At 37.4% G+C, this 24,562-nt stretch overlaps 1 protein-coding gene across 1 annotated transcript in view; it reads right to left on the reverse strand.

Moving 5' to 3' along the window:
* Nucleotides 1–239: 239 nt before the first annotated feature.
* The window catches only part of LOC124618647 (inter-alpha-trypsin inhibitor heavy chain H4-like), a 132,482-nt gene continuing 108,159 nt past the window's right edge, over nucleotides 240–24,562 (reverse strand). Inside the window, exons 9-17 of the mRNA XM_047145367.1 lie at nucleotides 20,939–21,132; nucleotides 19,892–20,083; nucleotides 18,840–19,034; nucleotides 18,538–18,729; nucleotides 11,579–11,717; nucleotides 11,390–11,494; nucleotides 4,750–4,883; nucleotides 919–1,061; nucleotides 240–374 (exon numbers count right to left, since the gene is read on the reverse strand). Of these exons, the coding sequence (XP_047001323.1) occupies nucleotides 287–374; nucleotides 919–1,061; nucleotides 4,750–4,883; nucleotides 11,390–11,494; nucleotides 11,579–11,717; nucleotides 18,538–18,729; nucleotides 18,840–19,034; nucleotides 19,892–20,083; nucleotides 20,939–21,132 (1,382 nt within the window). The 3' untranslated portion in view covers nucleotides 240–286. The remainder of the gene's footprint in view (nucleotides 375–918; nucleotides 1,062–4,749; nucleotides 4,884–11,389; nucleotides 11,495–11,578; nucleotides 11,718–18,537; nucleotides 18,730–18,839; nucleotides 19,035–19,891; nucleotides 20,084–20,938; nucleotides 21,133–24,562) is intronic.

Below are 24,562 nucleotides of genomic sequence, written 5' to 3' on the forward strand. Positions count from 1 at the left end.
TCTTTGTGTGTGAGGAATGTTTCCTGAAAGTTTGGCCATACCTTTTTGTAACGCCCTGTATTTGAGACTATAGAATCTTTTGGTTTCTCCATTTTGTTTGATGTAATTTTGCATCAAGTTACTTACTACTTATGTATCAAGTTCGATCAGTCACTGAATTGATATGGCTCACATCTTCCAAGCTATTCTCACACATTAAGCTTCAGAAGGTTGTAGTTCATATAGTAAGGTAGTCACAATGTTCAATAAATATGTTTAATGTAACACAAAATAGGACAGAGGCTGCTTATGGCACTAATGAATAATTTTCAGTTGCTGGTTCATTTGGTGAACTGCCTGGGCCAGTTGAGACAGGGCAGCACACACCGAGAGAGCTGTGAACCAAAGATAAAAGCTAAGTATTACTTTTCTCTTTGTTGGAATCACACATAATTAGCTTTCCCATACTATACACTTCAGTATATTAGTACAGTGTCTTAGTAAATGCTCTATATAATTCAGGGCAAAATATCATACTGAATCTAACAGCAGAAGCTCTTGGAAGGACATAAATAATTGCAATATTGGTGGCCAAGAAGTTGTGAGAGAACACTGTACTCCCAGCAAGAGAACGAAATGGAAATATAACCACAGATCAGTGATGGTGAGATCCTTAAATTACTGAAAACATAATCTATTCTTTCAATTTGAGTATTACAGTTAAATAAACATTCTAGCATTACACATGTTGCTTTTAAATGTGTGGTTGAAAACATGATTTAATTGAAATACTGTGCAAAATTAATAATAATAATAATAATAATAACAATCATAATAATGTCATTACAATTATATCATCGTCATCATCATCCATTATCACCAGTATCGATATTGCCTTGAGCATACTCTGTAGAACTTTGTGCACAAAAAGGAAATTACCTGTCACTTTCTCCAAATGAGCAAATGTACTGTAGAAAGATGTCATAATCATCTTTGAATTCAGGCAACACACATTCCACAAGAGGCCTGCAAGTTGCTCGTTCATTATTTGGGGTTGTACATGGTTGAACTGGAACTTTTTCCTGTAACAAATGCTTAAATACTGATTTATTTCTTCAGTCTCACAGAAACATTACTTCCTGAAAGCTCAAAGGACTAGGTAGGCCTACTGTTTTTCTAAGTGTGAAAATGTGATGTGGCTACAGACATGTCCCCATGAAGCATGTTAATTATGACAACAGACTGGCTTTGCACAACCAAGACCTGTCACTATCATTGCACATTTATAAACATTAAAATATAAATTATTTTAGTAATAGACTAATATTTACATATTCTATATAGCTCCCATTTTAAATACCCGTCCCACAGAAATGACTTTCATTGTAATTTTCATGTGTAAATTGAAAACTGGTTCAGTACTCTTAGTGTTTAGAAGTGCTTTCTACTGTAATAAATGTTCTATGAGAATCATGTATTTCAATATTTTTAATATAAAAAATATTGCTTTTTCATTGTAATTTATTGTAATACTGTTTCAGAAAAGATACGTATCACTTAATGTAAAATTCATTTAGAAATTATAATATTTTACACACACTACTGAAATGTCATTAAATCTCAACAATTTGACAAAAAAGGCTTGTGTGGCTGAATTTCACAGGTGTGTAGCAAGAGCTCAGTGTCCAACAGGGACAATATTTTGAAAACTGACATTGGGAATACTAATGAACTACATTGCTTGTGAAGGTAACATGATTGATTGCGAAAAGTATTTTATTCATTGGACACTGAGATCAGCCATGAACCCATGAATTAAAAATAGTAATAATAATAATAATATAGGGGCTAAGTGACAGATTACAAATCTGAAGATTCTGGGTTCAGTCCTAGGATGTCATATGTGTAACCAATATACTTTCATTCAATATTTCTGAGCACATTTGTGCATAAAGGCATTAAAGTCAAATACAGAGGACTATTTTGTAGATGAGTACCTGTCAATCAATCAATCAATCAAATTTTATTGTCGTTCAGCTCATAAAGCAATAGACAATGCCAAGATAACTTACATTTTTAACATTAATTACTAAATACAATTTAGTTTGGATTACATAAGGCCATCTGCTAGATACAGTGTTGAAAGACAGTATTTTCAGTTTCAAAAAATTCATCTACTGTGCAGAAAGGATTATTTACTGGTATTCTGTACAACTTAGATTTGAAGATATTGACAGGTAACTCTTTTAAATCTATACTTAACTTATTGTACAACTTAAGTCCAAGAACGAAATATGAATTCTGTGACTTTGATAGTCTTTGATATGGTACATCTAAACATGATTTGTTCCTGGTGTTATGGCTATGTACATCCCTCCTTAATGATATATTTGAAATATTGTTCCTAACATACAATAGAACATTATAGATCTACAAGTTTATTACCGTCAGGCACTGCAATTTAACAAACAAGGGTTTACAGTGTTCTAACTTATCTGAGTCAGTTATTATTCTTACTAATTTTTTTTGTAAAAGTAGAATGCCCTTTACATGACTGCTATTGCCCCACAATAAGATTCCATATGATATGATACTTTGAAAGAAAGCAAAATACGCTGATCTTATATACCTTTTAGGGACATGTCTTTTTAAGTTGCTAATTAAATAGATAACTCTTGAGAGTCTGGCAGGTAAATGTTTTACATGTGGTTCCCATGTCAACTTGTTGTCTACTATAACACCTAAAAATTTTATACTTTCTAAGTCATGATTCTCTCTTAAGCTAAAGGAAAGTGCCTGGGTCTTACTTTCATTTAGTAGAAAACCGTTTGCTCTAAACCATAATGAACTCTGAGCAAGGGTATCTTTAACTAGATTTTTTAGTGTGTTTAAATCTGAGCTTTTATTTTAAAAAATTGTGTCATCGGCGTACATTATTGTGTGAGAGTTTACAAAAGATGGCAGGTCATTAATCATAAGTAAAAACAATAGAGGTCCAAGTACTGAGCCCTGTGGCATGTCAGACCTAACATTAACCAGATCTGACTTCTCCCTGTTAATGCATACAACTTGTTGGCGGTTCTGAAGGAAGGATTTAACCATATTTATGCTGCTATTAGCAAAACCATAATAGGATAGCTTATTCAGTAAAGTATCATGGTCCATACAGCCAAATACTCTGATCAGATCACAAAATGTAGCCTGAGCAAATCCCCTAGCCTCAAACACATCCAGAACAAATTTTACAAGAGAATCCATAGCATCTGTTGTGGATTTACCTTTCATGAATCCATATTGTTTGTCACTTATTAAGTTTAAGTTATCTAAATACGTGCTAACTTGATCATACATAATTGTTTGAAGAATTTTTGAGAAAACAGGAGTTAACGATATTGGTCTGTAACTAGCAGGGCAGTTCTTATCACCTTTCTTATATACTGGGACCACTCTAGATATTTTTAGTACATCAGGAAACTTGTTTTCAGCTAGACAGTTATTTACACAGCAGGTTAAGGGATCAATTATGCCGTCAATAATATCTTTCAATAAGTTACATGATAAATCATAGTAATCAGCGCTATCTGAGGCTTTGAGATTTTTAACTATTTTCAGAATTGTATTGGTACACACCTCGGTGAAGCTGAAAATGCTCTGGCGGGGTCTTTCAAAATAGTTATTGAAGAAGTTAAGGGCATTTTCTGGAGGTTTGTCTATTGAGCTGCATATTTCTTCAATAGATTGGATGCAGAATTTATTGAATTCATCTGGGGATATGGCAATAATGTCTTTTCCTTTAGTGTAAGCCACAGAGTTAATTATACTCCAGGGTTTTTTGCATTTATTTCTAGACTTTTCAATGAGGGCTGTATTATGTAGCTTCTTAACATCATTAATAGCCTGTCTATAATTACACTTATCTCTGGAATATAATTCTTTATGTAGTTCAGATTTGCTGTTCTTGTACATACCAGAATAGAGCATAACAGTGTTTTTCATTTGCCCTAACTGTGGAGTATACCATTCCCTGTTTTTCCTTCTCTTATAACAACTACTATCCTTAATATTTAGAGTACATTTTCTCAAAGGAATATTATTTTCAAATGTATTTAAAAATATAGAGAAAAACTCAGTAAAAACAATGTCAGAGGAACAATGTTTTAGTCTACTAAATAGGGCATCCCAACTGATACAAGTGAGAGCAAGTCTAAATCTATCTATCCTCTCTTTGTTCTTAGGTCTCGTGGTTACAGTTTTAGCTTTTGGGCTGGAACAGTCTGGAGTTACGTTGCTAAGACTAATATATACTGCATTATGGTCTGAGAAATGAAAACTAACTGCATCTGATGACATATGAGTTCTATTAATATTTGTAAATATATTATCAAGACAAGCAGGGACCCTGGTAGGTTTGGAGTTAGTATAGTACAGGTTATATTGCCTAAGTACATTCTTGAAATCTGCAACAGTTTTTTTGTCCTGCAGAATATAAAAACTTGAGTTGACGTCCCCTCCAATGACAATAGTATATTATTCCCATTTTGGTGTACAGAGGGACATTAATAGGTCATCAAATTTCTCAAGAAAGATACTGGGGTCTCCACTAGGTGACCTGTAGACTACTACTACCAATATTTTAAGGCACTCAATTACTATACCCGATATTTCAAAGTGCAGTTCCTCACAGGGAGTATTGAGATCTAGCTTACTATACTTTTGTGTAGGCAGTGCTTTTACATATATTGCTACAGAGGACTATTCAAGTCTGCATACCTGTATTGAATATATATTTAAAGTTCTGTTCTCTTCTGATGAATTCCTGCTGATAATGTGAAGCTGGCCATCTGTGCCAAGATACTGATCAAGCCATGTGATGTCATTAAGAGTCAATATGGGCTTGTTTGTGGCTGAAATGAAAGTGAAATTAGTTTAGAATAATTTTCATATCATTATTATTAATATTTATGAAACCATTCCCATATATTCTTTATCAAATTAACAGATCAGTGCAGTGTGAACAATTTATGTAGTCCTCAGTGATATAGAAACTATTAGATATCAGCACCTTTTACTACTCTGTAGTAAAGAAACATATTTTTTATGTTCTCTCTTTCTGCTGGGAATACAATGTGGATTATTGTGTATGGTGTTTGAGGCAAATTAACAAGATAGATATTGCAAATTCCTTTAATTGGAAGATATGTTCAGTTACTTATGTTTGTCTTAAAAGTAGGGCCCATTTCATTCCATTTTTATAATTCACTAAGGTTTGTTGTATTTGTGTGCATTTATTTACTGTCAATGACCGTAAATGATGAAGAGATTGTGTGGGAGGGGCATTGTGATTACTCGTTTTAAAATTTTCATCAGGTGAAGAGTTTAACTGTTTTGGAATACTGGAAAATATTTTGTAGACGAGCTACCTGATGTCAGTCAGATTTCACACTGGTCAAGTTATTGGCAACTAACTACAAATATAAGTAATCCCTACAGCTGTGTTACCCACAGAGTGAGGGTGGTGCAGTGGTAAGTGCATCTGCCTATTGAGCAGGAGACCCAGATTCTAATAATGGCCTTGGTAAAAATTTCATTTCATCACTTTGGTATGTATTCATCATCATACATAAAGTTGAGACTTCCTGTGCCTGTGTAACACATAATTTTGTCTGAAAGCTTATAGTAGTTTTTTCCAAAGATGTAGAATTGTAGGACTACACCATAAGTCCCAGAGCAAAACCCAGTTACGTTACAAATAATTTGATGAAAATCATTAATAGAGATATGACACTCAAAAGCCAGCTACTGCAGGCTACTTCTGTAAAGTGCACTAAGAACCAATTAAAGCTAGAGTTTATTTACTGACATGAATAGTTATGGAAATTACTTCCGAATTACTTTGTTACTGTACTATTTCTTGACAGAAAAGCAACTACTTTGAAAAACCCATAGCACTGATATACAGAGAAGTAGGCAGTGCTTTACATACTCAAAAGCCTTTGTAAAGCCAAAGAAAATTCTTGTGATTCTTTGGGACTTGTCCAAACATGAACAAATTTTCTCAACAAATTTGTTAATGGCACATATTGTACTTTTGCCTTTCGAGAAGGCAAACTGATTTAATGTTTTTTACTATGAAATTTTGGATGTGAGTTGCAACAGTTCTTTTCTCTCTCTCTCTCTTCCCATTGTTTATACAGTAAATTCTTTCTCTGAATAGTGTGATAGTCATTTATGACTGTGTGAAACTGTACTTTTCTTTTTTTATGCAAAACTGGTTGATGTGGATGATATATTGTTGCCATTTGACCATCATGGTGAGGCAAACCATTTATTATGGGTTCACATCTGTTTCAGGAGATAGAGAGATGGATTTAAAAATAATTTTGCTTTCACTGTTGCACTGTGTACTACTACCATGTTACGTATACTCTTGATTAATACCATCAGAGATGAATCAATATTGAAATCACCACATACAATGACTTCCCAAGCATTTTTAATAACTCTTATTAATATTGTCTGTACTTGCCTATTGACATTTAAAACATTTTCAGTTTGTGCACCAAAAAGTATTTGTAAGACCTACCAATGGAATATTATTAAATTTTTAGATGCATATCCGTTTGGAGTAAAAGACTGATTGAAATGTGTTGAAAATAATTCAGTGCAGATAACTGCAGGTGTGCCTAACCAAGTTGTGAATGTTACAAGGATATACAAAAATCTTTTAAAGAGAGTAAAAATCAAACAATGGAAAATCCGGGATGGAATATAACAATGCCGGATAAGGGAAGTTGCTACTCACCATATAGCAGAGGCCTTTGTCAGCAGTAGACACACACACACACACACACACACACACACACACACACACACACACACACACACACGCGCGCGCGCGCGCGCCTGCGGTCTCAGATAGCAAATTGCGTTTACGTGAGTGTGTGTGTGTGTGTGTGTGTGTGTGTGTGTGTGTGTGTGTGTGCGCGTGCGTGTGTGTGTGTGTGTGTGTGTGTGTCTACTGTTGACAAAGGCCTTAATGGCCAAGCTTTAATTGTGTGAATCTTTTTGTTGTGCCTATCACGACTCAGCATCTCCGCTATATGGTGAGTAGCAACTTTCCTTCTCTGGTAATGTTTTAAAGAGAGTAGTCACATGAAACATAACTCATTCTTACTTTGGATTCAGGAAGCTGTAATTAATAGTAATGATACAGATGTTACATTTTTTTTATTTTAAGAAAATCTTCAGTAAACTTCACATTATAATTCAAAAATAAAATGCTTGCTTGTGGAAGGTCTATTCAATCTAGACATGGTTTGAGAAATATCTGTAAAGGTCAGCTGTTAATAGAAATATATCAGTCTAAGCAGAGAGTTCCAGAGAATGAAAATGTTGACACAATAAACAAACCAAATAAAAATGTAGGCATGACACCACTTCTGTGTAACACCACCTCTTCTCTTGATAATCACCACAATTTGGCACAAAAGGAAGTGCATGAATTTAATTGAAGATAAGGATCAGGTGATATGGCAGCCCAGTCAAGGTACAACAGGGTGCCTAATTGTATGTATGCATGCAGCCCTGTGAATATAGCTGTCATCATCTTGGAAGGTAGGACTAGACACATCATACTCATCATGAAGATGTAGAACTCTGATTATCTCATTGTCAATGGGACATGAAACACTAAGACGCAGAAGACAGGGCTACACTTTGTCTCCAAGAATACTGAAATAAACATGGTAATCTGAATGAGTGGGACATGGACATTGTATGAAACACATCTTCAAATTCACAGAACTCCTTCAGCTTGAACTATGCCTTTCACACACTGCATGTTGAATACCTCATTTGGTTGCAGATCACTCAGTACCCTACATCAAGTGAAAAGAGGCAAAATTATTACTTGTTCAACCGCACTACGTGCTACTTTCGTCTACATACATACTTTGCAAGTCACCATATGGTGTGTGGCAGAGGGTACCTTGTTTTGCCTCTGAATTACTTAGATGTTTTCCTTTAATCTGACCTGAAAATTCTCCCAATAAGCCGATGTTAACCATTTGCCTTCCCTACTACTGTCTGTATGTGCTCATTCCATTTCATATCACTTTGCAAATCTACATGACTGTGTCAAGCAGCACACTACTAATATTATATTCAAACTTTATAAATTGTTTTTCCTGTTCAACTGCATTAACTTACATTTTTCTACATATAGAGCCTTCAGTCAGCTGTGGTTCAGTTTCTGAATTGTTTGCCCCAATGAAGCAGCTTCACATACCACCTTGAGCAATGGCCTTTTGCGAGGTACCTGACTCCAAATGTTCTTCGAGTGAAGTTGCCTTGGCAGTGTTTGCCTAGGAAACATGTTGAGATGGACTTGTGATCAGTGATGGAGCAGTTCATGTTGAGTTTGAAACCAACTGTCGTTGACAAGATGTGACACTCATCACTGGTCTGTGTCAGTTAGTATCTTCGTCTGATCACAACTCTTACACTGTGTTATATGACAGCAAATGGTACACCATTCATTCTAGGCATGGACAATCTGCGTTGATAAATCACCAACAAATTGAGCAACTTCATTCACAGTGTGGTCATGGACGTGTAAAACATGACAGTTCTCTTATGCCATTCTACCATGTCTCCATATCGGCCCATCTTACTGATCTGATTCTGTGCATTTGTGTGGTACATACACATCACTTCACTGCCATGATGTACATTAAAGGTGGAAGGTCACATGACTGCCTGGTACCATTTTTACAGCATTTGCTATGCTCCAAAGTGATCAGTGTGTTTTTTTAAGGGAATGATTGATATTTTGTCCACTGATCTTACCTGAATATTCAGCTTGTGACTAACTTTCTGTGCAGGTAGGGAGCAATTTCCTGACTATATGATAGCTGTATGGAAAATTCTGATACTTAAGAGCCAAATGCTGTTGAACAAGAACCATTTGGGCTCCAAAATAAGCCATCTGACATCATGTCTCTGCTCTTTGGGAAATAGTGGTGCACACACACTGGCAATGAAAGATGATCATTACACAACAGTTTCCAGTGAAATAGGATCAATGTTAGACAGATGTTGGATTAATATTGTCTTTTTGGCCACCCAAAAAATCAAAGAGCTACTTAGCCCTGTGAATAACAGCCCAAGCCTGAAACTACCAGGTATTTATAATATTCAGTGTGATTGTGACTCTTGTTAAATGTGTCATTCTATTCAGGCTGTTTTGCTGCACTGCACCGAACTCCATCAGGTCAGAAATAATGGAGGTGGATCCATGTTAAGATATTGGACTCACATTCAGGAGGGATGACAGTTCAAATCTCTATCCAGATTTAAATTCTTCATGGTTCCCCTAAATCATCTAAGGCAAATTGTGGTATAATTCCTTTGAGATGGACGTGGCTGGTTTCCTTTCCAGTTCTACCATACTCTTTAGTTTCTGCTCCTCTTCTATTGACCTCATCACCAGTAGGGTATAAAACCCTAATCTTCTTCCTTTATTTCAGGCACAAACATCTAGAAATGTCAGCTGTGGCTGAAAACACTGTTATGGATGAGCACAAGATTTTGTGTCAAAGGCAGAGATTGTGTGGGGAGGGTCATGTAGCGGATGGTGGGCCCATTACCCCCTGCCATCTTTTACCCCTAGAGTGACTGGAATAAGGAAAAAGGGCATCCCTATCTAGAGTTTAATTAAAGATTAAGATCAGTTGATTTGGAAGCCCAGCCAAGGTGCAATAAGGTGCCAGGACATACAGGGCTAGAGTCCACTGCTCTGGACACTAGACTAACTTGTTCACCAGTAGGTATCTCTACTTTGTGAAAATTAAAAACCTGTCCAATAATAACGTTAGAGATAACTTACGAGTCCAAATATTCTGATAAATCATGTAAAAAGAATTGTGCTAGAAATAGGTTCTTTAAATAATTTGATATGGCAGAACACAGTTGAATTCTGAAATAAACAGAGTAAAATGAACTTTTCCTAGGCATAAAAAGCTAGTTACATGTAATACAAATAATGAAATGTACTATTAATCAAGCAGGTGGCCATTGTTCTGCTGAATGCAACTGATTTTCTAATTTTACTAATTATTTTTATAAGACTTGGATGCCTTTTAAATTCACAAGAAAAGATGTAATTGTACATCTAAATTTACGTCTATGAAGTCTATTCATAAAGTAATTTCTGTTTGTTTGTTTTTTAATGTGAATGAAATTACAGAATTTGTTTTAGTACACTGTGAAAGTACACAGTCTAATTTAGTTTTCCACATTGTTTCCAGCCACATTGTTTCCACATTTGTCATAGTGTTTGATGAGCATTGAAATTCTGTAGTTGTTGAGTTCAGCTGCCTGCATCCATCTGGCATTAAATATCCAGTAACCCAAGTCTACAATAATAAGTGAAGGTGGTGTGAGGCAATAAAGAATATATTCAGAAATAGATGGACCAATGTCCACGATGAGAAGAAAATTGATTAGCTGAGTATCGTGAATGCAGGTTAGTTGACAAGATTCATTTAGTTGATGCGATTTACCATATCTGAGGTTTGTGTTCATTTTCCATACATTAATCATGTCCTTCAGTACAAAGTGATTACCAAAGATTTGGGCTGGTGGAAATTTAATGCCAGATGTGTGAAGGAGCAGAATTCTATGAATGCAGAACTTCAGAGCTTGTGAAATGGTATAACATATCTCTCAAGTTGGCTGGAAGCATTGTGGAAAAATCAATTAAAGTGGGTACTTTGACAGTATTGCAAAGCAAATTCTATAACTTCATACACATTTTTTTTAAATAAGTGGAGGTTACTTTATGAACAGCCTTTGTGTGTCAATAAGCCACCATCATATCTCCATTTCCTGTTTAAATTTCCACCAGCTCAAATCTTTCGTAATGACTTTGTACTGAAGAACGTGATTAATGTATGGAAAATGAACACAAACATCAGATATGGTAAATCTCATCAAATGAATCTTGTCAACTAACCTGCATTCGCAATACTCAGCTAACCACTTTTCTCTTCATCATGGACATTGGTTCATTTATTTCTGAATATATGCACAGAGAGAACTACTGCTGGTAAGTCTCTGAGTTAGAATTTCAGTGGTTTCACCATCATAGTTATTTCACGAAATATATGTGAAAAGTATTAATATGCTGCTTGAAAATTCTTGATAATGGTCATGATGTATATGGCATACCAATGATTGCTGAATCTTTAACTAGCAGTTCGTAGCTATTTGTTACTATAAAAACAGAGGATAGTGAGAACCTAAGGAATATGTGATGGAGGGACAAAATTGATGGAGAAAGAGGTGAGAGAGAGAAGGACAGAAAATTTAAGTTTAAAGGGCATACATTAACAAAGAATTTTTCACTCACTAGTTATTGCTGGTAGCAGTGATCCTATTTTGTCTTGCTCAAGAAATTGTGGTATTGTTGTGGCAGGTCTCTTGCCTGGAAAATATGGTGGCATTGCAATGGCCACTGGAAATAAACAGATGCAAGGAAATTAATCATCTTTTCATGTGACTTATACATGTTAAACTTTTCAAGTAGATGGAAACTTACTGATTTTGTTGTGGTATGGGGCTGTATCCATAGTTTCTGCAGCATCTTTTGGCACTTGAGAATGGAAAGTGATAGTGCTGTTTCTTCCAGCAGATGGTTTTACCACAACAAGAGATGTAACAGAAGTCACAAACTGATACTGGAAAAAATTATCAACAACATACTCTTATCATAAATTCTTTTACATGTCAATGTGCAAAATGAGCCTGTGTTAAAAGAACTCTTAAGCACAGCTAGAGGCAAATAAATTTTAAAAAAAATAGGCTTTCTTAACCACAACAAGAGATGTAACAGAAGTCACAAACTGATACTGGAAAAAATTATCAACAACATACTCTTATCATAAATTCTTTTACATGTCAATGTGCAAAATGAGCCTGTGTTAAAAGAACCCTTAAGCACAGCTAGAGGCAAATAAATTAAAAAAATAGGCTTTCTTAACATAAAAATCATGTAATAGAAACATATTAAGACAATCAAACACTATCAAATTTTACTCCCACTCATTAACTACACTGTTGTTTCCAGAACAGACAACAACATTCTGGAATGTAGAATGAATCCAGTAATGAGAAGCAACTGTGTGAACAACTACATGCTACACAAATTACTAGTTAATGATAATGGTACTTTGAATCAAGAGACACCAAAAGCATGCTCCTTACATCTTATTTACAGGAAAGAAAAAAATAAGAGTAAAACTCCTGAATTTCACATACTTTTAACAGGATTCAATCACAAATTGTGTTCTGTAAACTCCAACACCCTCAGGACTGTGAACAAGTCAAGTTACATACATTATTTCAGAATAAAATTCAGTTGTCAATTGCACAGATATTTTTGTACTAGGTAAGTTTCAGTAATTAACTTCTTATACTTTACATAATGTATGGGCAATGCCTAATGACTTATAATATCCCAAATTTTGTAGGCTCCTGAAGATGATGAATTAATTTGTCAAAACTAGTAACACAAAATAAAAATATCTGTGCAACTGATGATTGAATTTTATTCTGAAATATATACTACAGTTACTGAAAAATAACAGCTATGAATAAAATAATTCATATGCAGTAACTGATGGAAGAAGCCAGCTACTATAGGATGCTTCTGTAATGTATACTAACAAGAAACTATGATTGTAGTAATATTAATGTGCTCACACTAAAAATTATAAGAATTACTTCTAGAGTACTTTGTATGTGTGGATGAATATTAAAAGAAAAATAGTTACTTTGGAAAACGTCCACTGTCCCTCATTTCAAACCATTCAGTTGAAGTGGGCTTTCTATCAACAAGTTCCCAATTGCTGATGAGTTCCCAGATAGAAATTACCAACACTTACAATCAAACACTCTTCATTCACCCACAGAGAGCCCACCACCCCTGGAGTGTGGAGCACTGGGAGAGGAAATGAGCACTGTCGAAAACAGGAGTGTTGTAGGCCATTGAACAGGTGTTGGTTAATTATGCAAGGTAGTGTGACCACCCATGCTGTGGCTGGTCTGAACAGAAGGCAAGGTTGGATCAATTCTTGCAGAGTGAACGAGGCAAGACCGATCGACCTGCACGTGTGAACTGGACCGGCTTGGGAGATAGCAGTGTTGGACGAGCTGCGAAGAAGGGGACACACATCTTGAGACACCATTAGAGCTGAATGTTGCTGTTAATCCAACTGCATCCACCTCATCTGGAACAGGATTGTGCACAGGATCGTTACATGTGAGGTGGATGTGGCTTTCCACAAGATGTCTCTCACATGGAGGATGAAGATGATCCACCTTGGAGCTGTAAGGAAAGCCCATTGTTTGGGCTCCCAAAAATGTGGATATAAAAGCAAATCTTGATAGTCATAGGGGGTGCTGTAGGAGAAGGAGGACAGAGATACTGTAGCTTGGAAGAAACACTAGAGCACACCAGAGGAACAGCAGATGGCAGCACTTGAGAGAGTGCAATGTTACATGCAATGCATGGTTGAACCTGAGGCAGCAGATTATCACACACAGAGTCTGGGTGAGGTGGAGGAGGAGGATCATCACATGCAACCACTGAGTGACTGACGGCATCCTGCGACAGTGGAGAACTCAATTCAAGAGATTGTGGGACAGATTCCTCAATCGCCCAAGCTGGTTTAACCCACTGAAGTGAAACTGTCTGATGCTGTCCATTGATGTGCATGTCCAGAGTATTAGTCATGCAGACCAGGCCAGAGTAAGGTGGCTGTAGTGCCAGTTTGAGTGTGTCATGCTGTAACATAATAAACTCGCATGAGTCCATGGCCAATTGCAAGAAAACCTGGGGACAGGTATGCGGTCATGGAGGAGGCATATGGATAGCAGCTGCAGGTGACCTGACATGCTTGACAAGAGCAAGGAGGTCAGATAGATTGACAGCTGCAACATTGTCGACAAACTCAGCTGGGAGGACTAATGTCTCACCAGATAGGACCTTGGCAAGTGACACTCGGATGGCTGCCTTACAAGCCATACAGGTTTCTAACATGACCCAGGGAAGGGCATTGAACCACTCACCACCATAGCACATGAACACCGCTTTCAGAGTCCTGTGCTGACACTCAATGAGCCCATTGCTCTGAGGATAGTATGCTGTAGTGCAAAATTTATCCACACAACAGGGCATGCAGAATTTGTTAAATAACAGTGATTAGAACTGCCTATCTTGATTGATTGCGATGGATGTAGGGCACCAGAATCTAGCTATCCAGGAAAATGCGAATGTTCGTGCTACAGAATCTGCTGTAATGTTCCCAAGAGGGATTACCTCCCTACACTGTGTAACATGGTCAATGATGGACAAGATATATCTGAAACCATCAGATATGGGCAATGACCTGACAATGTCCAGCTGCATGTGTTGTAAATGGCCTCCAGGGGATGTCAAATTTGCTTAGAGGAGGCTGCATACGTCTGCCAACTTTGCTGTGCTGACAAGGTACGTAGGCATGAGCCCGCACCCAGCAGCCATTCTTCACACCTGGCCAGACAAAGCATTCAATGATAAGCTGTTTAGTAGCCTTAGTGCCAGGATGTGAAAGATTATGCAAAGCAGCAAAAACTTGGTGACTAAAAGCAGCCAGGACAATAGGCTGAGTGATCCCCATGGATGTATCACACCATAATGGCCTGACCAAGCCCAGTAGGTTGCAAGAAACTATCTGTACAGAAGTGGAGGAGGTCCAATGTAGGTTCTGATTTTGATATCACTGCCCTGTAAGTCAGCCAGTTCATCAAACTTAATAGGAGATGAAATAGCCACCACATTTTCTGAGCTGTGGATATATCAGATGTACATCATGTACTAACAAATGAGATCCATCTACTGAAACCTGCATGGAGGAAAGTCAATGGCAGGACTGCAGTTAGCATCTGAGAGGGGACAGTGATTTGTGAAAATTGTTATGTTCCTTCCTTCGATGACTGCACAGAAATATTTGATGGCCTGGTACACTGTAAGAAGTTCCTTGTTGAAAGCTGACCACTTACATTGAGCTGTAGATAGCATTTTCCAAAAAAAATGGAGTGGCGGAATTGTATCATCAATATACTGTTGAAGCTCGGCACCTATTGCGAAATCACTTGTGCCTGCCATAATACCAATGCAAGTGTTTGGCAAGGGAGGGCAAGGTTGATGGCATGCTCTAAAGTTATTTTGAAATCCTCGAAAGCTTTCAACATGTTGCCAGACCCTAGCTGCCACCTTGGGAAACTGTCTCTGTGAAAATTAATGGTTCCCAAAAACCAGGGAATTTCGCAAAAACTCACTGGGAGTGGCAGTTCATGGATGGAGCCATCCCAATAAACCCTCACGGGAGACATTGTGCCCAAAAAAAGGTAACAGAGGTGCCTCAGAGTTGTGATTTATCATGATTAATCTTGACTCCATTACATGCCAGAAAGTTATGTACCATGGCCAGGTGTAGCTCATGTTTTTCATCAGAGGAGGAGAAAATGAGAATGTCATCTAGGTATGGGTAGCAGTAAGAGCAGTTAAAGAGAAGTGGGTGTATGAAATGTTGCCAAGTTTGAGTTGTGTTTTTGAAATGATAATGCATGTAACAAAATTTGTAAAGGTAAAAGGTTGATGAAGGCTGTTTTTGGTATGTCACTGTGTTCCATGGGTATTTGTAAATATATCTTGGTGCAGTGCAAAACACTAAAGATGTGTGCACCTCTAAGTACTTGGGTGAAGTCTTGACTGTGTGGGACAGGATTATTGCCAATTATGGTACACATAATGAGATGATGATAGTTACAACAAAGGTGTACTGTGCTGTCCTTGGTGTCTAAGAGGCTGTGGGAAAACCAGTTTCTGTCCAGAGGTCAAACAACGCCTGCCCACAGAAGTTCATCCACTGCAGTCTCAGCAAGGCATAGCTTGTGTGGAGAGGGATGGCATGCATTATGATGCACCGGAGGGCCGTTTGTTGTGACAGTTTTATGTGTCATCCCATTCACAATAGCGTTCAGTTAAACCAGTGAACACAACATAGAGTGTCTCGAGCAGGAGTCAGTACATCTAGGTGAACCCACACCTGCAGCCAGCTGACAGAGGAAGTATGGATGCTGGTATGCCAACCGCAGCAGCAGACATTGCTCTGTACAAGGCAACTCGGCAGCAGTGTCAAATAACAGCATACACCTCTTCAGGCAACCATAGTTTATCCTCATGTGAGGGTGAGATGTGAGGAAGCAACTGTAATTGCAGTTCCATTGGAAGCTTAACTAATCACAATACCCAGAGCACTAAGTCCGGCAGACCTCTGTTGTGACCTGAGCACGAAGGCGTTGCCATAGTTGGGAAGGGATTCTGTCACCTAAATTCTCATCATAAATGATGCCATGGATTGCATCTTCTGGCATACATGAAAAATTCTTGGTGAGGAGTGCAAGAGCAGAAGCATATTTGTTACACTCATGTGGGTTTAGCAATAAGTCACTAATAAGACTGCGGTGGGCATAAAAATTGTTCATCAAACAAAAAAAGTGAGCATTGTTGTTTATGGTACCATGTATGTACAACAAGTTTTCCACCAAGGTAAACAACATTATGGACTTGTCAATTTGTATTGGTGGCAGCTTCAGAAAATGACTTGGAGGCAGTGCTTGGGGGCAGAGTCAATAGAGTGCAGACCATGTGAGGTTTGGAGAAGTGGCATCCACTGGTGTTGACTGTGACAAGCATGATGTTCTGATGAAAGTCCAGGACTTGTGTTGGTGCAATATGATGCCCAGAACTCACAGGTTGTGTGGAGAAGGGACCTGTATGGCCACAAAGTGAACACAGCACTGCAAGCATGATAGAGTTGTAAAGCAAGATGGGCGAAACAAAAGTAATAGTGCTGAGGTGTGCTGCCAGAGATCCATCATCGGTGGTCTGTGTAGGAGGGGGCAGCACATGGCCAAGAGAAAAACCCAATGCGGAAGTATCAACGATTGATGTGGATGGATTCCTGGAGGAAGGCATGAAATCGTGATTGACTGCCGAGTGGTGTGGAAGAACCACGGCTGGTATGTCACTCAAGGTCTGGGCAGCATGGTATGTCAGATAGATGCAGGGGTATCCCAGTGCAGTTGACCAGTTGACTCGAGTGTCCTATTGGCCGGTGCAGAAGTAGACACATTAAACGGCAGAGCAAGATTGGCGAGAAAGTCAGCATCAAAGGTGTGTGATGCAGGCAGTGACAGACCACACTGGGGAAAGGGGAGCCATGCATGTGGACCCCAAACCTGTACAGCTCAGTGGTCCATAGTGGAGTGAGGTAGAAACTCCAGAGAGAGGAAACCAGAATCTCGGGCAGAAGAAACTTCCTAGTGAACACAGAATCCAGTAGCAGACTTTAGTGTAGCATAGCAAAGGAGGTTACAGTTATCTGTTCTTGTGGAGTAAACACTGAAAAACAAGCATTCTTGTTGTATTAATAGCACCCGCAGATGATCACAGAAAATATAGCACAGCATGCGAAAACAACAAAAGTCACAGTGCTTCCCAAAGCTCACTGGATCCGAGAATAGAGCACTCCTTGTTCCAGAGTCATTGACAATGAATTATCGCCACAATGTTTTTATCTAAAACTTCAAACAGTACATTAATGTGGCTTCACACAAAGCACTATCAACTTCCTGCTTACTGAGAAATGCAAAACATGTTTAAAAGGAACATAAGAGTTTCTGCTGGCGAGGAATATTATTTCTTCTTTGGTACATAACATAAAGGCTACAGGCTTTATTTTGGACCTTACTGTTAAGCCTTTAAGCATTTTTCTGTCTGAGTTCTTAAACTTGTTGCAGTCAGTTACTAATGTATACAATTAATTTATGATGTCACATTTGCTGAGATTATAAACTCAGTTCAGGCAGATTAAATGACTCTATTAAACAGGTCTTCTGTATAATGGCACCAAAGTTTTTAGCAAGAGCCTACAGCAATGTAGTAAGTAATTTAGTAACTCCAAATGATAAAACAAAAATTTCGCACATACCTTATTAGATATGCTAATAAACGATCGGAATATTTGAATTTTGGGGTTGCAGTAAATGTGTCTCTCAGAAAATGATGTCCCCTAATTTACTTTGACAACAGGGTGCATGTAGCATGTCTGGGGAATATCTCATAATTTCCTAGGGGCCACACATTAAGATATTGTACTTAGAGTTTCCAAGTGAAACAACTTTGAACATTGTGTTAAAATAACTGAAGATGGAATAAAAATGTCAACAATTTTTTGAATGATTAGTCATGACAAGTTTGAAATTATTGATCAGGAATTAATGCCTAGTACATTGAGGATTGAATGTTCACATTAAAATTTATCAGTGCAAAATACTTACATTATTTTGTAACTGCATCCTCTGTAAATGCTTAGCACTGACTACTGATGAAAAGTTATGTTACAAGGATAGAAAAAAATCTGTGTTCCTAAGCAAAGTAATTCCAGTTACCTTTAAGGCAATATTTAGAGCTGTTTCTTTAGGAGAAGGCTTTACAGTTTCATTGTTCATTGTAATCTGCTGCAACTGCATTTGACTGTGTTCATCTTTTTCTTCCAACATTAAAGCCTCATCAAGGAGTTGTTTGACATATAGATAAGCCCATAATCTTTCCAGAACTCCGTAACTGCTCTCAATGTCTTTCTGAAATAATTTATGCCAGTTATCTCTAGTGAAAAGCAATGGATTTTTTAATGTATCATATGAAATATCATAGCTAGCGTTGTTATACATAAAAATGTGATAGTACTTACAGTCTGCTTCTTTTCTTTTATAACTTCACTTGGAAATTGTTGATAATGTTTGCCAAAGCTCCAAGCTGATACTTCAGGGGAAATATTTTCTGTGTGATCATCTTCATTTTCTTTCTTTACTTTACCAGCAACAACCAATTCACTTCCTCTGTAGAATGAGTGAAACTTGCTTTGAGTCACAACTGCTTCATCTACCTATGTAATAAAAGTCAAAATCAGTCCCACACTTAGGAAATTAACATTGGGGGCAGATGCACAAATCCCACATTTTTATTCCTGCTATGTCCTAATGGTGGATGCTTAGCCATTGCCTCCCTTCATCCTGTTGTGATGTGTCAACCATGCATCTGTGGTGTGTAGATGACTGATGGTGCTTGCTCAGTCTATTACTACAATTGTGTTGATACAAATGAATGGAAGGGAGAGGGGAAACCTGGTGCTAGCATGTAGCCTACTCCTCTCGAACAGCAACAAGGGAGCTGCTGAGCTTAACATTCCCATCCAATGGACAGATGACCATCAACAATGTCACATGCACTCACACTATGAGACACTTGAGATAGAGGTTTGAATTTAGCCCAGGAAAGTTTCCTAGTTCAAACAAAACACAATGGAATCACAAGTTAACCATTTCTCATCTCATCTTTGAATAATGCTGTTTCATTAAATATTTTCTCCATCTTTTATCTAGGTTCTGAAAGGTTATGGGCCTTTCACTTCTTCAGCACTTTTATCAGTATTCTGTTGGACGGGTACTTGGTTTTTCATTGTTATTTGAAACTAAAGATTAAGTAATATTACTTTCAGGAATGTTTCCTACTGACAGATAATGAAGTACCATACTCATCAAACAACTTGTTTTCTTATCCTTATTTGTACAAAACACTGGAGCAAGAATGTTACATTCTCTTCCTTTACTTACTGTTTAATATAGCCTCATGTCATTGCACACAACAATAGATTAATACTGAGGTATGGGTGAAAAATTTTAACTGTTTACATATAACATGTTTATTACTTTGTAAGTCTCTCTTTATGACAGTGAAACTCACCATTGACCTCACATAATTGAAAGTTACGTTTGACAGAACAGGTGATGAGATTTCTTGGTAAAATGATTGGAGCTGGAGAGATGCATCAGCTGCTTCATAAATTTTACGAGCAAATCCATTATTTTGCAATGCCAAACGTTTAAGGAAAATGAAACTGGCATTGTCCCCAAAAGCCAGTGTGAAAACAGTTGCCTATAAAAGAAATAAAAGTGAAAACATGTTTTTCTATGTAAATTTGTGCACTTCAGTGTTTATTTTTAGTGAGACATATAAACAGTTTGCAGCACTTTACTGTATGAAATATCTTTTATTATTGGTCTGTTGCACTATCAGGTTCAAGAAAGATATCCTCATTGTCAAAATAGTTCATAAACACGTAACCTTGTAAAAATTGCCAATTGCTTTCCACTTGCTTGGTTTCACAGAGTTTACTCTACAATTGCAAACAACACTTCAAATCCTTTATACTTTGATATAGTGGAACATAATATCCTAATACAAATAGTTTTGATCTAATTTTTTGTGACAGTGTCATTGCCTTTGATGTAATATTGGCATACAAGTGAGTGCTTTTATTACAATGTACAAAAATCACAATCCATTCATGGAACATATGTCTTACTTGTTTCACACTTTAATGGATAACATATCTCAGTCTCTATAAGTGACTGGGTAGATAAAAAATCTGTTCACCAAGCAGTGGCAGAAGAACACACATATAAAAGGCATTACAGTTTGCTAGGTATTGGAGCCAGTGGCTCCTTCTTCTGGCACAAGGGTTGAAGGGGAAGGAAGAAGGGGTGAAGGAGAAGGATTTGTGGAGTTTGTGAAAGGAGTAGAGTTTGGAAAAGCCACCCAGAACCCTGGGTCATGGGAGGCTTACTGGATGGGTTGAGAAGGAAACACTGATTGTTGGGGATTGCACCAGACAAGATTTGAAAATCTGAGAGCTTAAAGGTGGAAGGTAGGGTATGTACAAAATGGAGATTACTGCTAAAACATCATGCATCAGTTAATAAGAGTGAAAAGGTAAGAGCTGGAAGATACCTTAGTCTCTGTGTTATGTGCCCTTACTCCAGCAAGAATCCTGGAAGGACGGATCTGGCCTATGGTGGCAACACCATCCGTGAGGAAGAGAATCATTGGTTGAGGAAGGTCAGTTGCATTTTTGTTTTCTGTGTTATATTGCCTCTTTGATGCTAATTGAAGAGCTTTCCTCAAAGCTTCATAAATATTAGTTCCTATAAGAAAATTACTTATTATAAGGTGCATGACAATAAGTATCAAAAGAAAATATGACGAAAGTTTTTCAGGCAGTATGAGATCAAATAAAAGAATATCACACCACAAAAATAAGGAAAGGTACTAATTTGTCAACAAATATGTATAGAAAATTAAAGCAGTATTGCAATTCAGTCAGTGCGCAGTGCTCAATTTTACAGGAGCTGAACATACCAAGATAAAAAATAAGCAAGGCATACTACAATAACAAGACACTTTATGACATTAATAGAGGGCTATCCCAGTGAGCATAATTTAGTTTAGATGTTGAAGGCTACTTGTTATGTACTAGCTGTGGCATCTGTAGCTCTAGTGTTTATTATTCAGACTTTACAGGCTATTTTGCATGATCTCCATAATAGTGTACAATTATACAATGATTTGTGGCAGTAGTAGTATTTGTTAACAGCAAAAGACAATAATTAGAAAATGTTTTCTTCCCTTAATGCCATAAGATCTCTTCCAGTTTTAAATTTAATGCCTATTTTCAGATAAGTACATGAACCCTACCTTTCATAGTAGAATTTGTAAGAAAGGTTGGGGTTTCACACATTTAAGTGAAAAAAGGTTTTACATTTAAAATTAAAAAATACCTTATAACATTAAGTAAAGACAAAAATTTTGAATGATCTGTGGTTGAAATAAGAAAAAACAGCACATCAAAAAAATTAATTGTATTTTGTTTGCATAGATCCCCCAGTGATAACACGGACATTTTTTTCCACAAAACTCATACGGAGTGTAGGCAAGATATAGTCCACAAATCAACATTGTCATATATGGAGATTTAAATTTCATTGCAATGACATCAGATGATGTCAGTAGTATATGCTTGAATATTCTCTACAAAATAATTTAACTGTATACTTAAAAAATCTCCTCACCAAGTGCCGGCAGAACATGCACATAAAAGAGGGTTGTATGTGTTCTGCCGCTGCTTGGTGAGTGGATTTTTTATCCATCCAATTAAATTATTTTGTCAAAAATTAATTGTTTCATTGAATATCCTTTGCAACTATGGTGTAACATCTCTCATAAACTGCCCAACTAGAGTGATCAAACCAGTAATAGACTATGTAGCAATACACATAGAAAGAAAGCACTGCCAGCTACTACTACTTCAAAATCTAGGCCTGTCAGATCATCTGTGTCAGATATTAAAATCAAATATTTATGAAGAAAGGTCCGCTAATTGAATACACATGTAGTCTCAGAATCAAACCTATGTCAGTTATAATCCCAGTTACAACATGAGGAGTGGGAGGAAGTATTTGGAGAAACAAATGTAAACAAAATGTTCAATAAGTACATGACAAAAAAAAATGGTGACCAGAGTTATCAGAAAATCCTCTGAAACTCTAAGGTGTCACACATCCATCAAAAATAGCTGGGCTGGCCCAGCTTTTTAGAATGTTACAGAAATTAAAGGAGAACTTATAGAAAGGTATTGTACCTGAAAAAAAAAACACGTCATGAATGAATACTTCATTGGCATTGCTAAGAAACTGCAAGAGAAATTTTCAACAGAGAAAGAAGTGGCACAGGTAAATGAGATCCCAGTAAGTGTCCTTAAGAAACGTATAAACAACAAAAAAACCACATTAACAATAATAATTAATGAATCTTTCAGATCTAGCTACTTTCCTGAATACCTGCTAAAAAATGGTGATGCAGAAAATGTAGAAAATCTTTGCTATTTTGAATTTCCAAATCAGTAGAAACCATAATGAAAAATAAGCTAATGAAGTACTTAAATAAGTACAACCTTCTCTGCAATGAACAGACTGGTTTCAGATCCACAAGAGGTACACAGTCAGCTGTTATTGTTGTGGTCTTCAGTCCAGAGACTGGTTTGATGCAGCTCTCCATGCTACTCTATCCTGTGCAAGCTTCTTCATCTCCCAGTACCTACTGCAACCTACATCCTTCTGAATCTGTTTAGTGTATTCATCTTTTGGTCTCCCTCTATGATTTTTACCCTCCATGTTGCCCTCCAATATTAAATTGATGATCTCTTGATGCCTCAGAATATGCCCTACCAACTGATCCCCTCCACAGTCAGCTATAGTACAGCCGTGCTAAGAGTATGACTTTAGTATACTGTGCCACAGTCAGCTAAAGCACAGTTTACTAAAGTCGTACTCAAAGCACCAGACAAGAATGACAAAGCAACAGACACTTTTTTGGACCCATCAAAGGTATTTGACACAGTTTACCATAGAATTTTATTATGCTAATTGGAATGGAGAGGGGTAAGGGGTATGGCAAAGAATTGGTTCAAGTCACATTTGGAAAACTGGCTGCAGCTCCATAGTGATTATGGACAAAAATTCAACACAGTTAACAAAAAAATCCAATGAAGCTCTTAGATATGTCCACAACTGGTCATTAAGGAACAGAGCAACTTTAATGCGAAAAAGATAAAGTGTATAAAATTCCAACTAAATAGAAAAACCCAGAGATACTACACTAAAAGCAAACAATGATGTACTAGATAGTGTAACTGATACCAAATTCTTGGAGATGAATGCAGACTGTTAACTGAAATGGACAGAACATGTGATAATTTTGGCAAAGAGGTTGTCCTTAGCGTGTTATGCCCTGTGACTCCTTGCACCAGTGTGCAGCATTTCATTTCATGCCTCAAAGTAGCCTACTTTCATTGTATGCATTCAGTCCTCAGTTATGGGATAATGTTTTGGGAATAACTGCTGAAAACATACAGACTATTTTCAATATACAGAGAAGAGCTCTAGGAATGCTAATGAATAGTAGTAACAAGGCACACTGTAAAGAATTATTCAAAAAGGTAGAAATTCTGACAGTTCCTCGTGAATACATTTATCACAGCATAATTTATATAAGAAAAAATTGTAATGTAAGGGGCGTTCTAAAAGAAACAAGCCGGAGGCATAATTACAGAAACCAGTACCTGTATGTTAGAAGTATTGACCCTGGCTGTTGAGACACAAGGCATTGAATGGCTGTCTCATAAAATTCTGGGGCTGTGATGTTAACCAGTTCTGCACATACAGCTGGACGTCATTGTCTGAGGTGAATCGTTTGCCCCTCAAAGCCTTCTTCTTTGACCAAGATGGCCCCCTTCTGAATCACTTCCTTCAGCATGGGATAACAGTGAATGCCCAGCATTACTTGCAAACCTTGACTACCCTTTGCCAAGCAATCAAATCAAAACGACCAGGCAATTTCACCCATGGGGTCATTCTGCTCCGGGACAATGCAAAGCCTCCCTGTGATTACGCCATTTTTGGTCCCTTAAAAAGGCTCTGGGGAACAAACAATTCACCTCGGCCGACAACATCCAGCTGTACATGTGGAACTGGTTAACATAGCAGCCCCAGAATTTTATGAGACAGCCATTCACTGCCT

Source organism: Schistocerca americana, chromosome 1, assembly GCF_021461395.2.
Source record: "Schistocerca americana isolate TAMUIC-IGC-003095 chromosome 1, iqSchAmer2.1, whole genome shotgun sequence".
NCBI classification, from domain to species: Eukaryota; Metazoa; Arthropoda; class Insecta; order Orthoptera; family Acrididae; genus Schistocerca; species Schistocerca americana.